The sequence below is a fragment of the Ursus maritimus genome, unplaced genomic scaffold, assembly GCF_017311325.1.
Source record: "Ursus maritimus isolate PB19 unplaced genomic scaffold, ASM1731132v1 scaffold_1, whole genome shotgun sequence".
NCBI classification, from domain to species: Eukaryota; Metazoa; Chordata; class Mammalia; order Carnivora; family Ursidae; genus Ursus; species Ursus maritimus.
The window spans coordinates 33,073,118-33,088,956 of record NW_024423343.1 but is presented as its reverse complement, the minus strand read 5'-3'; the positions used below and the strand labels follow the sequence as shown (position 1 = coordinate 33,088,956).

Here is a 15,839-nt window from a genome sequence, read left to right as displayed (position 1 = left end):
CTGGAAGGGCTACAGACTGATTCAACTCCTTTCAAAAGGGAGGACTTCTGTAGCAAACGGTCAGATTCTCCACGCTGACTCTTCCACGCCTGACTGCATTTCAAAGGCAACCTCCCGACTGACCTCAACAAAATAGACCCTTCCACCGCTTCAACATAATAAGCAGTAAGCACCCAGAGCTGACCTCTACCAGACTGAGTTTTCCTCTCGGCGAGTCACACACTGACTGACTCGGCGCTTGGTTCTTTAACTTCTTACCCTTGTATCTTGTTTATTGTGTAGCTTTGTATTGTTTCTTGTGTGGTATATGTGAAGCCAAGTTAAACAGGTAGTGAAATGTCTTTCAGTCTGGAATCCTACACCTGTTAAAATTGTGTAAACCCTGCTTTATGAATGGATAAAGCTGACATTGTGGAAAGACACAGCTCGTGCACCGCCTTTGTAGGGTGCTAGAGACGCCCCCCTGCCCCCGCCCAAGCCCAATGTTTCAGGTTGGGTATGTATTGATACAGACAATACCAGATTTCTTCCAGGTGTGTGTGTGTGTGTGTGTGTGTGTGTGTGTGTGTGTGTACAGGCAATTCTTAAAATTTCACCAGTTGCTTATCCTCCATCTCTGTAAATCAAGTTTGGGAAAGCTTTTCCTCAAAAAAACACAACATAAATCAAATCCACGTTCACATACCATTAAAAATGACTTAATTTTCTTTGGTTGAGTTTTTTTGGGGGGTGCGGAAGTTGGGTTTAATTTTTTCTTGGTTTTTTTTTTAAATATAATCACTTTAAGTAAAAAAAATAAAAATATTTTGAGGTATGCTCTTGGTTTGTTTTATAGTTAAGAAAAGTTGGGAGGGGTAGAGGGATGGTATGGGTATAGGGAACATTAGAGAATGATGCAGTCAGTAGATAGATACAGGAGCAGCAAGACTGACTGGAAGTCTCAAGACCTAGGGAAGAAAGAAAAATAAGACTTCCTGGAATAGCATTCTCATCTTGTGGTTTTCCCAGGTATGGGTCTCTAAAACTAAAGTCAATTGCCCTTTCCTAACTTAGGAAATCCTAACAATGATGTGGATATTGGCTTTTAGGCAAATTAATGATTGTTACAGCTCTGATCAGAAGAATACTTTTTTCCTTGTAGGCTGCTACATAAATGATGAGGGTAGTGCCATTTCTGTAAGTTTTCATGTTAGACGTGAAATGTGTACATTGACCATTTTTTCTTGCTGAGTCAGTCAAGTAGGCACTTTTTGTAAAAGCCATTTTCATAAAACAGAAATTTCATGAGGTTAAATACAGTTTCTGAAATTAAATACTACTTATTTTATTTAGGGAAGCTCTTTTATCTGAATTGTACAAAGACCATGCTAAATCTATAGAAGTTTTTCATACTCAGTGGCTTAACATTGTATTCTTACCATTGCTGCATATGAGGTAAAGGAAAACATTTTTTTCCCTGAAAGCCAAGGGGGTAACTCTACATGCATACAATGCAAATATTTTTTTCAAATAAGATTAATAAACTGCACCATGTTTAAATTTGCATACATTATAATGGGGCAAATACTGCTGTTTTAGATTGCAGCTGTTACTCCAGCGCTCTGTAATAGATGGATATTGTTAAAACTCCAGCATTAAGCAGGAGGCTTCCTTAAGACTCAGTATCCGAGGAAACCCAGGTCGCTGGTACCCACTGAGGCTCCTCTTGAGCCTTCTGAACTGCAGACAACAACTGGGCACACGCATCTTGCAAGTTGTCATTCACAATCACATGATCAAAAAACTGGCCAAACTGTGCCTCCATTTTTTGGGCTAAATCTTCCATCTCTTGTAGATCTTCATCCTGTGTGAGAAATAGAAAAATATGGATAGCACAGACTTAATGAGATAAATAGAAATGATATGCAATTGTTTTGCTGTTACATTAATTTGTGAAGCTATTTATAAAAACACTTAGGTCAAATAAATGTCCTCTCTTCTAAACCAGAAAATTTATGTTTCTTTCTTTAGTCTTAGTTAATGTTTCCCTGGTCAAGGTTTTGCAAAACTAAGTAATGGTAGCCAGAACAATCCCCCCCTCAACTTCCTATTTGGACTTAAATTATCTTATTCTATTATCTAAACCCTTGAAGCTTTCAAACTTTGTATATAACAAAGAAAGAAAGAAAAGAAAAAAAAAGAGAAAGGAAGAAGAAAACAAATTTACCAGTTAAATATAAAACTTATACATAAATTTCAAATGAAGTTTTATAAGGTATAATACAGTTCCCGAAATTAAATACTGATAAAAATGACATTATTTTGCCACTTTAACATGAGGATGGTATGAGCTGGTTCTATTGAATTAGGCATACCCTCATTGTCCTTTGCTTCATGATGACCTAATTCACCTTTAATATTGTCTATTTCCACTATTGTGAAATGTTCATTTAGTGAAGGTCTTTGACCTTCATTTGTACTACGTGTTAGATTCATTGCTGTTATTTTCTTATCTGTCCGCAACAATTAAAAAAGTACAACTTGCTGCCAATGCAATCATAAACACAAATACAAATGCAGGCCCTGAAATGTTGTGGCAGTACGCCTTTACAACATGACCATACTTATGACCCAGAAACAATTTTGCTAATTTGCTTAGATCACCATAAAAATGAGAACACAAATTTAAATGCCCGTAAGATTTAGAGAATACATCCATGGACTCCACTGTCTGAAGTGCAAACTGAAGAATCAGACTCTCATACAGTAGTCATAAAAAACATGAAGATAGAAATAATAACAAGGGATTACATAAATATACCTCTTGCTTACTTCAGCAGCACATATGTTAAATTAGAAACAGTACAGATTAACAATGTCCCTATGCAAGGAAGACATGCAAAGTTGTGATGCATTCCATATGTTTAATTTCCGTTTTATAAGAGGAAAAAGTTCTAGAGATCTGTTTCATAATGTAAATATACTTAACACTGCTGAACTGTACAGTTAAAAATGGTTAGGATGGTAAGTTTTATGTTGTATGTGTTTTTTATCATACACACACACAGAAAATAAGTGAAGGTAATATCTTGGTCTAGGTGATGGTTATCTGGGTGCATGCACATGTAAAAATTCACTGAGCTGTTACACATAAGATTTATACACCTTGCTGAATGTTTATGATGATTTAAAATAGTTAAGGTGGATTTAATTTTAAAAGACTGGGAAAAAATTACCTATTCTAGGAAGAGTTCACTGATTAATCCCACCTGTCTCAGCCCCTCTATAATTTCCATCATCATTAACACATGATGTTTGCATTTGGAAATATATTTTATATAGATACCTCATATTACAGATAATTGCTACAGCATTTTTAAAAAAGATTTTATTTATTTATTTGAAAGAGAGAGAGCATGCATGAGCATGAGAGGGCAGAGGGAGAGGGAGAAGCAGATTCCCTGCCAAGCAGGGAGTCCGAGGCAGGTGGGGGCTCCATCCCAGGACCCCAGGATCATGACCTGAGACGAAGGCAGACACCTAACCGACTGAGCCACCCAGGCACCCCATTCACTACAGCATTTTTAAAGTAAATTCTCAAACTTTTTCATACAATAAATAACAAAATATAAATGTCAGTCTTACGCACACCAAATTTCCATGTGGCTTTGCAAACTGTGGTTTGCGTTCTTTTTTTTTTAAGCTAGACTAGAAAAAAGAAAAAAATAAGAGCATCATAGCATTTATTAAACTTTATTTTAACGTCTACAAATCATGTCTAGTAAAAAGGATAAATAATAAGGGCATTTTTCATTAGAAACAAAAATCACATTCCTTAATATAGGGATGTTGTGGAAACAATACAGTGACTTTTTACTAGAAAAAAAACCACATTCATCTATTCCCTCTGTATCTTACCTTGAACTTCATGTCCACAAAGTAGTCTGTAATGATCTTGGCATTCTTCCGAGATTGCTTCATACAACTCATGTTAGATGGCTTTATAAATATGACATAGGGCTTCAGTTCCTGGGTTCGAGCTACTTGAATACCCTACACAGAAAAATTAAGTGCACATTTAAAAATAGAAGTCTCAATTTCCTAGAGTTAACATGAATGTTCTCAAAATTTCTAAGGTCAGAAATCAATAATTATTTTTAGCTAATTTATTTTTATTTATTCTCCTTTGTCCCTAAGTCCTCAACTCTAAAAAATAAACATTTTAATAATTAAGAGATGGGGTTCTAGAATCAAAATCAAGTTTAAACTGTGGGTCTTCCTCTTACTAGTCATACCACCCTTATGAAATCTGAGAATAGGATTCTATACATAATTTCATGGCACAAAGACAAACTCTAAAGGTGGATCAGTTCTGTTTCACCCTCACTTCCCTTTCCTCTTGTTATTATCTTATATTGGATACTACTGACATCTTCACACTGACCTCCAGCCTTGACCCAAGGGAGAACAACTGCCTTATCCCCTGATTCTCTTTAACGCACGTGGTATATTTTTAAATGACTACAAAACAACAACAACAAAAACAAGGATCAAAAAAATGGAGCCTACACATTGTGTGCTCTTTATCTTAACTTGCTCACTCCTGCCTCATTCCACATATGGTCTCATAGAGTTAGCTGTAGATACGACCATGTAGCAACCTTACCTCCCTGTGTCAAGCAATATCTTACTCCCTCCACCAATTTCCTTGATGCCTTTGTGATCAAGGTCAAAGCAGGATTTTAACTTTTCTTTATAGCCACCAGCTCAGTTCTCTTTTTGTAGCTGAGAAGCAAGGCTCCTTCCCTAACTAAAGATAAGATATCGGCAAACTGTTCCTTCACATAAGATCCTGGCCCTTAGATACGGTAAGTAGTCTTATCCCTAAGAGGCTAACAGAATAAAATATCTCAACTACAACCTACAGCACATACACAAAATGCACGATATTCATTCATTCCTTTGGGGAGATGGGAAACGTTCCACCACAGACCTACCTGAGGCTCTAGGTCCATGACACAGATCTTTCCTTCATCAAGGACTGTTTGAACAGCATCCACACTGGTACCATACAGGTGGCCTTTGTACTCACCATACTCAAGCATCCTGCAAGGGTGCCACAAGGAAAAAAGAACTCTTTCTACAAGTAAAATATTATTTGTAGTAACATAGATAGGATGTAAATATGTGGACTTTGGTAACACAAGAAGAATGAGTGGAAAATCGACAGGAAAAAACATATTAAAGGATCTAGGACTTAACTATTTCTCCAAAATCTCTAAAATTTGCAATTCAATTCTGCTCCCTCTCCAAACCCAATGAGTTAGTATACAAATACACCAATTTACATGTCCTTGCTTAACTCTTCAGAAACAAAAGGAATTACCCCAGGAGCTTTGGATAATGCATAAAAATAGTGGATCTAATTTGAAGGTAAAACAACCAAAGGTGAGAATCAGATTCTGAACCTCTAGCTTACCTGTGACTATACACGAGGCTTTCAAATGTTTCCTTTGACACATAGTGATACTCACGTCCATCCATTTCGTAACTCTTTTTGGAGCGAGTAGTATCTATCAAAATATGGAATTTTAAAGAAGGCTTTAGAATCAACAAAATGTTTTGATTTCGTACCAAAATGCATTTGGATAAAGATGTCCAATCAATATAAATAAATGAATACATAAACAGATAAATAAAATGCTAGAACCAAAAAGAGGGATCCTGAATTGGTGATAAGAAAGAAGTTCTCCTATCAAAATCAGTTCACCTAGAAACCTTTATTAAATGCTCATAGTGTGGACACGAATGTATTGGGTGTTAAGCTAGGATGAGGAGGCCCTAAGGGGTACCTGCTCTCACTTCAAAACAGGGAAGAATGAAGGGGGGGGTAAACAGAAGGGGGAATGAACCATGGGAGACTGTGGACTCTGGGAAACAAACTGAGGGCTGCAGAGGGGAGGGGGTGGGGGATTGGGATAGGCCAGTGATGGGTATTAAGGAGGGCACATATTGCATGGTGCACTGGGTGTTATATGCAAATAATGAATCATGGAACATTGCATCAAAAACTGGGGATGTACTGTATGGTGACTAATATAACAAAATAAAAATTATTAAAAAAAAAAGCAGGCATGAGCGAATTATGTGTGAGGTCTAAGATGCCTAAAGGCCCCCAGGTAGCATATCTGCTGTTTAGATAGTGCATTTCCCAAGATCCCATTTCAATCCTCACATGCCTAGCCAGGTGAAAAGTTATTATCCCTAGTTTACTGATAAGTAACTGAAGATTCTAGAGAGTAACTACCTTGCTCGTGTACAGACTAATGAAAAGCAAAGTTGCAAGCAAGAACCTTGCTGCTCTGACTCCTAGACTAATATTTTCTGCTACACCAGATTGCCTCTGATTTGAATTGGAGAAATCCCTGCAGTCTTGCCCAAACGTACTGATAGCCAAGTGAGATGGTGATTAATTTGGGGGGATCTCCAGAAGGGAAAGATTGGTGGAGTCTGGATTCAGTCCTATTCTTTTATTATAGGTTCTCCAACTTCAATAGTACTTGATAGAGAACACAGGAGCTCACTGAGTAACTAAAAGTGATTCACTGTCTGCTCCTCCATTTATTCAACTACCATATACCAAGTCCCCCTGTTCCAGATAAGTTAGCTTCTTAGCACGCAAAGATGAATAGAACACAGTTCCAACTCTGTGTCCTACATATATTGCAAAGCTGCTAGTCCCTTAACCTGCATTACCACAAATTCTGCATGTTCATTTAAAAAAAAAATGGTGTATTTGCATTTGCCAAAGTTTAAGAATGAAATAAATGAACACTTGATAATACCAACACACAGAAATGACCAAACAGGAGCTTGAAATAGGCCCTAAATGATAAAAGGCATTATGAACATTCAAGAGGCTCAAAAGCCGAATGTCATCTGAGGGTCATTTTTGGATTTTTTTTCAAGGATTTTATTTATTCATTCATTTTAGAGAGAGAGAGTGCATGTGCACGCACACAGGTTGAAGGGAGAGGCAGAGAGAGAGGAAGAGGGAAAGAATCTCAAGCAGACTCCATGCCGAGTGCAGAGCCGATGCAGGACTTGATCTCGTGACCCCGAGGTCACGACCTGAGCCAAAACCAAGAGAGTCAGATGCTCAACGAACTGAGCCACCCGGACGCCCCTGTTTTTTCTTTATTCAAACCTCTCTGCAGATCCTTAGAGTTCCTACAGTTATGCCAGTTCTCCTATAGCTTTGTACTGAAAAAAAAATTCTAGTAAAACACTATAGCTCTGAGGTTATAATAAATCATGTAAATATGAATCTAAGATGACTCCTTTTCCATGGCTTCTATTGGACTCTATTTTATATGGTAGGTTAAAAATCTGTGAACGGGTGCATAACTAGAGGTATTCATCTTAAGCTTAAAACTATTCAGTCAATTTAAAAAGCAACACTTGCGCAACATTTTCTCACTTTGAATGATGGCTAACCATACTTCTTACAATTCTTCTCTGTTCTGTGGGAATTTTATCTTTATCCAGATTATTGAAAAATGGTGCTTTCCTTTGTAGTTCTTACGTTGGAGATCAATGTCCATTCTTACATATATAAATGGTGTTTGGAAAGCACAACTTAAGGTACGTGATCAAAAAGCAACGTTTTCTGTCACCCACTGCCTTCTGTGGGACAAGACCTTCCCCTGGCCCTGGATGAAAATCTAGCAATTATCATGACTCTTCTGATTAGTTTTAGTTAAAAAAAAAAAAAAAAGCCACCATCTTCCATGCCACAAAATGCAGTCTCAATGTAATAACTAAAATTCCATTTCCGTGTAATAATCAAAATTATGAATTTCATTTCTATTTTGGGCTTCTCTTCCTCCCCACACCTGGCTCAGACTTGCCGCAGCCACGGAAGCTGCAGTCAGAGAAACTAGAAGTCAGGAAAGGAAGGAGGATTCACTTTTTCCCTTCCCTTTCATTGCCTTTCTACTGTTCCTCCCCATTGGTATAGCTGTCCAAGGCTAGAGAGCAGAGAGGAGAGGAAAGAGCCGGAAACGTCTTACTGATGCTGATGCTGGATACTATAGGTTTCTTTCAGACTTGGCAAATATTTAAATGTGGCTCTGCTCTCCTGGAGGATGCATGGGTTATTCTGCAAACCCTACCACCACCGCTGCCACCACCGCCGAGCGTCTCAAATCCATCTCTATTCCTCCTAGTCATTTGTGATTTCCAAAAGGGCAACAACTTCCCAAACTACGGCCCCTGGCCAGTCCTCTAAATTCTTTAGATTTAGCAAGTATAATTCTGACACCAGTTTTCTGTGTCCCCCAAACTGCAGGGAACACATACTAAGCTTTTAGTTGGATTCTCTAAGTTCCTCTCTTGAACCGAAGTGAAGGAAAGCACCCACGTGCACTTGGCTATTTCCTGCCATGGATGGTGTGATCATACCTACAGTTCATATAAAATTATATCTGCGTGTATTAAAAATCTTTAAATAAGATAAGGCATTTAAAGAGCCAACCGCAGTGCCAGGAAGATAGTAAGTACTACTATTACTTAGCTATTATTACGAAATATTAGTTTTCCTGAAAGGTCATCTATATGATTGTGAAGAAACGGAAAAGAGTCACCTTTTAAAAGCCTCACCAGCTACTTGGCCATGAATCAATTCCCTCTATTAAAATAAATACAGTTAGAAATATTATATAAGGACTATCCCTTGTGTCTTTTATTTTTACAACAAAAGTGCTGTGGCATTGTTAAGTGAGATCAGTGCATCTGCAGAGGCAAAGACAGTTTGACTAAAACATGAACCGCTTGGAAAGAAGAAGCGACACGTACGTGGCACAGCACTTTGGAAATGCTTAGGATTGAGTTCAATAAGTTGTCTTCTCAGTTCATTGACTCCAACACCAGAAGGCCCTAAACACAAAAAAGCCACATACAGACATCACTGGACGTGGATAAATATAATTACGTGGTGACACAATCATATCAGTTTTTCTATCAAAGATATTTGAGAGCAAATGTTTTCCAGGAAATTACATCGCTTCTCACAAACGGAAACAATTCCAGACAGCTCTTAGGAATTTTCCTGGGGACCCAAGGAGTAACCCATACTTCTTCAACATCCCGGAAATGAGGTGGGGAATTACAGGAACCGGTCACCCCAGCAAACATCATCTGCTGTTGGGCACTGTGAGAATTCTCTGGCCTCATTTCAGATAATCTGACACAACCTACCTTTCCTGTCAAATGAAGTGTCTATCACATCACAATCCAGAAATCAGCCCTTAGAATTACGGGTTCTGTGAGTCAACACCCTGCGTGTAACTGGAGTCGGGGCTGACTTCACGCAGTTATATAGGGCCCATGCTTAGGACACTGCACTTGGTTTAATGCTCTTCCTTTGCCATCTTGAAATGTCAAACTTTTTTTTTTTTTAAGATGTATTTATTTATTTCACAGAGAGACAGACAGACAGGGCACGAATGGGAGGGGCAGAGGGAGAGAGAATCTTAAGCAGGCTCCATGGCCAGCGTGGAGCCCCATCTGGGGCTCCATCTCACAACCCTGAGATCAGGACCTGAGCTGAAACCAAGAGTTGGAGTCTTCACCAACTGTGCCACCCAGGCGCCCCGAAATGTTGATCATTTTTAAAGATGCTCTTGTATTTTCATTTTGCCCTGAGCCCTGCCAGTTCTGCAGCGGTCCGGGCGGTGAGGCATGCTGTTCTGCTGTACGGGGCCTCCCTCGGTCACAGCTGGATACACAGAGATGGCAGCAAGACCTACTGTACTGCCGCTGCAGGGACCAGGTTGGCGGGCCTCTCGGGCACAAAGGCAGGTCGCCCCAGCACTGTATCTGCCCTGCTCTTCAGCACCATAGACACAGTCCAAAAGACTTTCAACACTTTTCTAAAGAAGGTGATTACAAATATCTTCGGGAAATAGATCTTGAGGATTTTCATTTCTGATACAGACTGACATTGCCGTCTGGGTGAATACTCGTCTATACTTACAGAACAAACTCTAAACAGGTTTTAAAAAACAACCAAGCTCCATCATAATATAACCTGTTATTACCCCAGGACATCTCTACGGGGGCACACCACATTCAACTGTAGGCGATAAACGCGTGGGACAGCAAAGTTTTATTTATAAACACACACATATAAACCAGGGTTGGTTTTTTTTAAAGTGTTTACATGGGAGTCCCTAACGAACGCTACCTTCGCCACTGCTCCCAACGCCAAAGTGCCGACCCTGGAAGGAAAAGCTCAGTATGGAGGGGGAGCGCCGCGGTGGGCAGGGACGTACCCACGAGCACGACGAGGCGGTGCCGGTCGGACGGGCGGCGCTGGAACTTGACCACCTCCTCGTACGGGGCGCCCAGCGCGCTCAGGGGGCCGCCCGGCCCGCACAGCCCGGCGCGCAGCTGGCCCAGGTGGGACTTGCGGCGACAAAGGCGCATGCTGCGGCGGAAGCCAGCTGCAAGGGTGGGAACGCACAGGACGTCACCTCCAGGCAGGAGAGGTCACCTCCAGGCAGGAGAGGTCACTTCTTCCGCACCTGCTGGAGCCTGCGGTGACTGCCGTCAGCAAGAGTTAATGAAAATCATCACGGCTGGGTAGAAAATAGGAAGCAACGCGAAGAACAACAGCAAAACGCCTCGCATGTTGCCTCGAGGCTGCACCCAGTGCCCACCAAGTGCCAGGTGCTGGGGACCTAGTGGTCCCACACCTCAAAGCCATTTCCTCCTGGCTTTACGTTTCATGGAGGAGGAGAGAGAAAAGTAAACACATCAATAAAAATAAGTGCTTAGAAGGATTGGTGGATAGAGAGTGATGGGGGTGGTTCTTCACGCAGGTGGTTCAAGTAAAGTGTGTGTGAAAAGGTGACATTGAGCAGAGGAGGGGATGCAGTCATGGAGCCAGGTGAAGAGGCATCTGGGGGAAAAGCAACCCAGGCTAAGGGAACAGCAACTGCTAAGGTGCAGAGAAAGGAGAGTTCCAAGAGTGTTGGAGGAAGCACAAGGAAGCCCTAGTGGGGCAGGGTGGTGAGCAGTAGGGAGAACGGTGGGAAAGAGGGTGGGAGAGGAAGCAGGGAAGGGGGGGGGCTCCAGCCGAGTGTTAGATTGTGCTCTAAGTGGGCCGAAAAGTCACTGGGTGGTGGAGAAATGGGTGTGACATGGTTTATGTTTCTGAAGAAGTGCTCTATTGCCGTGGGGAGGATGTAAAGTGTGGACTCACGGGAGAGCAGCTGGGAGGTCCTTGCGGTGCCCCAGACAAGGAAGGATAGTGGCCTGGGCCAGGATGGAAACAGCGGAGCAGGCCGATTACTCACATTTCTCGGATGGATACTCTAAGACATGGACAGGTTAGGTGGCTGCTCACAACTGTGTCTTCAGTGGCAGAGCTGGACACTAACCGTGGCTTCTGAACTCCTAGAATCCTGCTACATCTGCCCACCGAATCACAGGGCCTTCTGGTATTTTCAAAAAAGAGCTGTTCCTGGGTAGATAGAGCTCGGGACTCTATGTGTATATATGAACACACACACACACTCACGCACACACGCACACACACATCTATATCTATCTATATATGTTGAACACCATGAGTTCACACCAATACCTACAATGCCAGCTCAACACTACAGGATTCATTCCAGCCACCTGCCCCCACCCTTTCGTATGTGTAACTCCTTTCTCTAATAGTGAGAAACCTGACTGATTGTCCTCAGTACGTTTACTTATTGTATTAGTTAAGAGCACCTGTGCAGGACGAGGGACAGATGGTAGGCAACCTGACAGAAAGGGTCAGAGCCCAAGTGACAGCAGCTCTCCTCCTCACTTTGCTCTGGCTCTGACATCCTGTACCAGTCGACCATCATCCCCTGCACAGATGCTCTCCTCATATGGCTCAGTGATGCCCCATTCCAGGCTGCTTCTTCCTGACCTTTGTGCAGATGCCTACTCTTTTGGCTTACTTAATGGCACTGGGGCTGAGTTATTCTCGAAGGGATGCAGAAAAGTGGCCCTGTGTTTGTTTGTTTTTTGTTTTGTTTTGTTTTTAAAGCTCTCTCAATGATTCCAATGTGTAACCAGGCCCAAGGAACCAACATTTCACTTTACAGACCCTGGTGTTCCCCCACTGTCTCTGGGAGGAGGCCCACCATGGTTTTACATGAGCCTTTAAATGGGTCCTTCAGAAAGCTCTGCCCAGTTGACAGATTACAGGAATGTGGCCATCAAAACCAAGTTTAGTAGTTAGAGAACTTGTCTCTTTAAAGTAACATAAGTATGCCATGGAACAGTCTGGAAGAGAACCAAAGATTTCTGTTTGATGAATAATTAAGAGATATCCAGTGGAAACCAGATGAATTATAATGAATGATCAACACAGCAGAATATTGACCAAAAAAAAGGAGTTGGGGGTTAGAGGGAAAGCAGAACAAGGAGCAAGTCTGGAAATGTTCATCAGCAAAAGAAGCTTTCAGAAGAGTCAGGATGATATGAATAGAACTTGACAAGTGAGGATGACCTACCTCTTATTAATCATTACCTACCGATAAAGAACTTCTGACCAGAGCCAACAAATTCCTCCTTGTCTGGAACACAGAGAATGGCAGGAACAGAATATGTGAAGGGGGAGAAGGAGAAGGTTACTTAGAACAGATGCATGAATCTATCTTCAAATCTGCAAGTAATACCATTTCAGTAGAGGTCAGCACAGCTGAATTCATCTTGAATGGCTTCTTGAAGACTGCCCTAAGCACTTTCCAGTCTATCATATGCACCAAACTATGTGGAAACACTCTTCAGAATTTTAGCTATACACTGAATATATGCTGTCAAGTACAATGGAAACAAAAAGCTATTTTAGGTTTGTTTAAAGTTATGAGAAAGATATTGAGTCACCGTAAAAACAAATAAAAATTAGGTATACATTGTTAAACATGACCAAAGAAAACTGACTTAAAAAAAGAAAGAGATGAACTGGCTTTGGCTTCAACTTACAGAAATGGGGTTCTGCAAGACCTATAATTAGTCTCTTTGTTAGAGGTGGGTTTTTATTTTCTCCCTGATAAAATGGTTTATTCTGTATAAAATTAGTATTTGTCCTACGGCTGCCAATTGTGTCTGACTGTCCAAGAATCTGAGAGACAAGGTGAGGAACACTGATCCCAGTGGCTCTAAGCACCCAGAATTTATTTATTTTAACTTCTGCCTCTGCTGCCACTGGGGTCTCGGAAAAATTCCTATGAACTTGAGGGGAAAAAAAGTTATGAAAATGTAATTTTCAAATTACTTTTTACGAATATATGTTCCTTTTCACTTATGCAACTCTGTTCTGATCATTGAAATATATAAAGACCCATTGTTTGTAGAATGAACTAATATATACAACCTTTTCTTTAAAACATACATTTTAAAATACAAAGAAAACACACCAATATCAATTCCAATTCCATTTTCTGTTAAGTAAGCACGTTTTTCTAACTGAAATATGTCAGTAAGGGTTTTTTTAAGTTTTTTTTTTCAAATTTTTATTTAAATTCTAGTTAGATAACATATAGTGTAATATTGGTTTTGGGAGTAGAATTGAGTGATTCATCACTTACATATACAGCAGTGCTCAACACAAGTGCCCCCCCAACACCCATCCCCCATTTAGCCCATCCCCCACCCACCTCCTCTCCAGCAGCCATCAGTTTTTTCTTTATAGTTAGAGTCTCTTATGGAAACATTTATTTAGGAATATAATTTTTAAATATTTTCTATGAAATGGAATATCTCATCACTGATTTCACCCTTAAAATATTTCTCATCGTAAAATGTACCCTGTCAAGCATGCACATTGAGGCACTGAAAGATCTTAAATATAGCCTACCCAGGAAATGAAAACAAACAATTACCTTCTGAAAGCTCCTCTGGATATTTGGTAAGTGAAGAAAGAGACATGAAAAAGTTAAGTCTTTGAAAAGATCAAGTTGACCATCCAATAAAGACCAATGACAAAAGCAACGCATTATGTCACCCCTAGAGAAGGTTGTCACTCAGGTAGGCCTGGCAAGACAAATGAGCGACATAGAACTGGCAACCAGGAACTCATTGGACCTGACTGCTTGGAGAACAATAACTTTTTCTGCAAGTCTCTTACCTACATTCTCCCTGAGGGCTTTTTGTCTAGGAAGACTCCTCTCTGCTGGTCCGCACAAAATAGGGCTTGAGAGAGAGAAATTATAGGAAGGCAACTGCTGTGAGCCTCCTCTCCTCTCCCGGAGGCCAAATGCTGCAGCCCTGTGAAGTGGGCCGTGAGGCGGGCAGGCCTGAGCATCCTCATTCCTTACCCCTCACTGGGTCCAGTGACACACGTCCTTCTCCAGGTGGCCCACGAGACAGGGGGAACCGAACACAAAGCATACTGTTTTCTTTGTTTTCTAGATCTCTTAAAACATCCATCTTCTCTTTTGCTTTTTTTTAAATGGCATTCCTAATTAGACTATATCATCACCTCCTGGAGAAATTCAAGGAGGTCATATGATACCACATTCAGAGAAGAGTTGAGACCACTGAAGAAACGGAAATACCCACAAAGAGCTCTAAGTAACAGAATTAAGCATCGTGAATAAATATCAAGAGTTATTTACCTAGGAAACATGCCAGCTGGGTGCTAATTGCTCCTTAATTGACCTCCTAAGTGAGTTGGGTTCAGAATGCACTTGGGAGTTCTCAAGTTTTGACTAAGAGGAGTCCAGAAGGGGCACCTCCAGGTGACTAAGGGCGGCTGCATGCGTTCCTCTGCTGAACGCCCGTCCGGAGCGAGACTCACAGTACTGCTAGCTAGCGCTCACCTACCTCTTACATTCTAAGCACTTTACTTATAGAAATTCTTTTTCCCACTTAGACATGGGGCAAGTGAAGGGCAGAGGGGTGGAGTGATGGAGGACCCACGGAGCAGGAGTCCTACTTGCACAGTCTGGCTCCAGTCCCTGGCTTTAACCACTCCACCGTCCTGCCTTTCCGTTCACAGATGTCACAGACACCTCTGGGCCTCCAGCTCGGTGTGTAGGCTGTTTTCCAGAGAAACGAGAGGACTATAATCCAGAGGCATTAAAAAGTAAACCAGTCCCAAACACTGGGCCAGGTGTACATAGCCTGACAGACCAACTATCTAACGGAAAACAGGAAATTTAGAAACAACATAAATGGGAAGTAGATCAGTTAGGTGCACACTGCCCCACTCCATCTGACTGCTCTAACTGTAATATGAAGAAAAAAACTAAAAGGAATTCACTTATATTTTTAAAATAGTGTATTTCAAACTAGAAATCCTCAGGCACGATTTCTCTAGAAGACATGAGGAACGATTAGATGCTTACGGCGACTTCTAACGAAGCATGGATGAAAGGATGTGAAAATATCCCTTATATGAAGTATAGAAACACAGACGGGCAAAGTAACAACAGATTGGAATAGCAAGTGCTCTGATGGGTCATAACAGACCAGGTTTATTTGTATATAAAAGAAAGAGGGAAATTTCCTTAGCTGAATAGGGATAATATGCCAAAGCAATTGCAGACTGACGAAATGGAGAAAATGAGGAAATACACTTTTGGAAGCAGGGGAGTAATGTTAACAGGTTGCCAGGTTTTCAAAATACTCTGAGACCTATATTGTGACTCATGATGTCCACAGTACTCTGAGGGACACACACCTGACGATATCATGTGTCATCAATAATAACGAGTAACATATTAAAGAAAAAGAAAATAATCGATCAGTATTGATACCTTACTTTCCAGTTTATTTACTGTCAGTATGGAGCAGACAGAATGTGT

The 15,839-nt window shown here is 40.9% G+C and overlaps 1 protein-coding gene and 1 non-coding gene across 2 annotated transcripts in view; one reads left to right on the top strand and one right to left on the bottom strand.

The window, feature by feature from the left end:
* Positions 1 to 907: 907 nt before the first annotated feature.
* Positions 908 to 15,839, bottom strand: part of MPP4 (membrane palmitoylated protein 4) — a gene marked incomplete at its 5' end in the record, with an annotated part of 38,013 nt that continues 23,081 nt past the window's right edge. The window contains 8 exons of the mRNA XM_040636567.1: positions 908 to 1,843; positions 3,898 to 4,032; positions 4,977 to 5,085; positions 5,459 to 5,552; positions 8,836 to 8,916; positions 10,314 to 10,484; positions 12,564 to 12,605; positions 13,914 to 13,928. Of these exons, the coding sequence (XP_040492501.1) occupies positions 1,652 to 1,843; positions 3,898 to 4,032; positions 4,977 to 5,085; positions 5,459 to 5,552; positions 8,836 to 8,916; positions 10,314 to 10,484; positions 12,564 to 12,605; positions 13,914 to 13,928 (839 nt within the window). The remainder of the gene's footprint in view (positions 1,844 to 3,897; positions 4,033 to 4,976; positions 5,086 to 5,458; positions 5,553 to 8,835; positions 8,917 to 10,313; positions 10,485 to 12,563; positions 12,606 to 13,913; positions 13,929 to 15,839) is intronic.
* On the top strand, positions 2,804 to 2,905 carry LOC121099918. Its single transcript, XR_005831646.1, has one exon. It is a non-coding gene; the product is annotated as a U6 spliceosomal RNA (small nuclear RNA).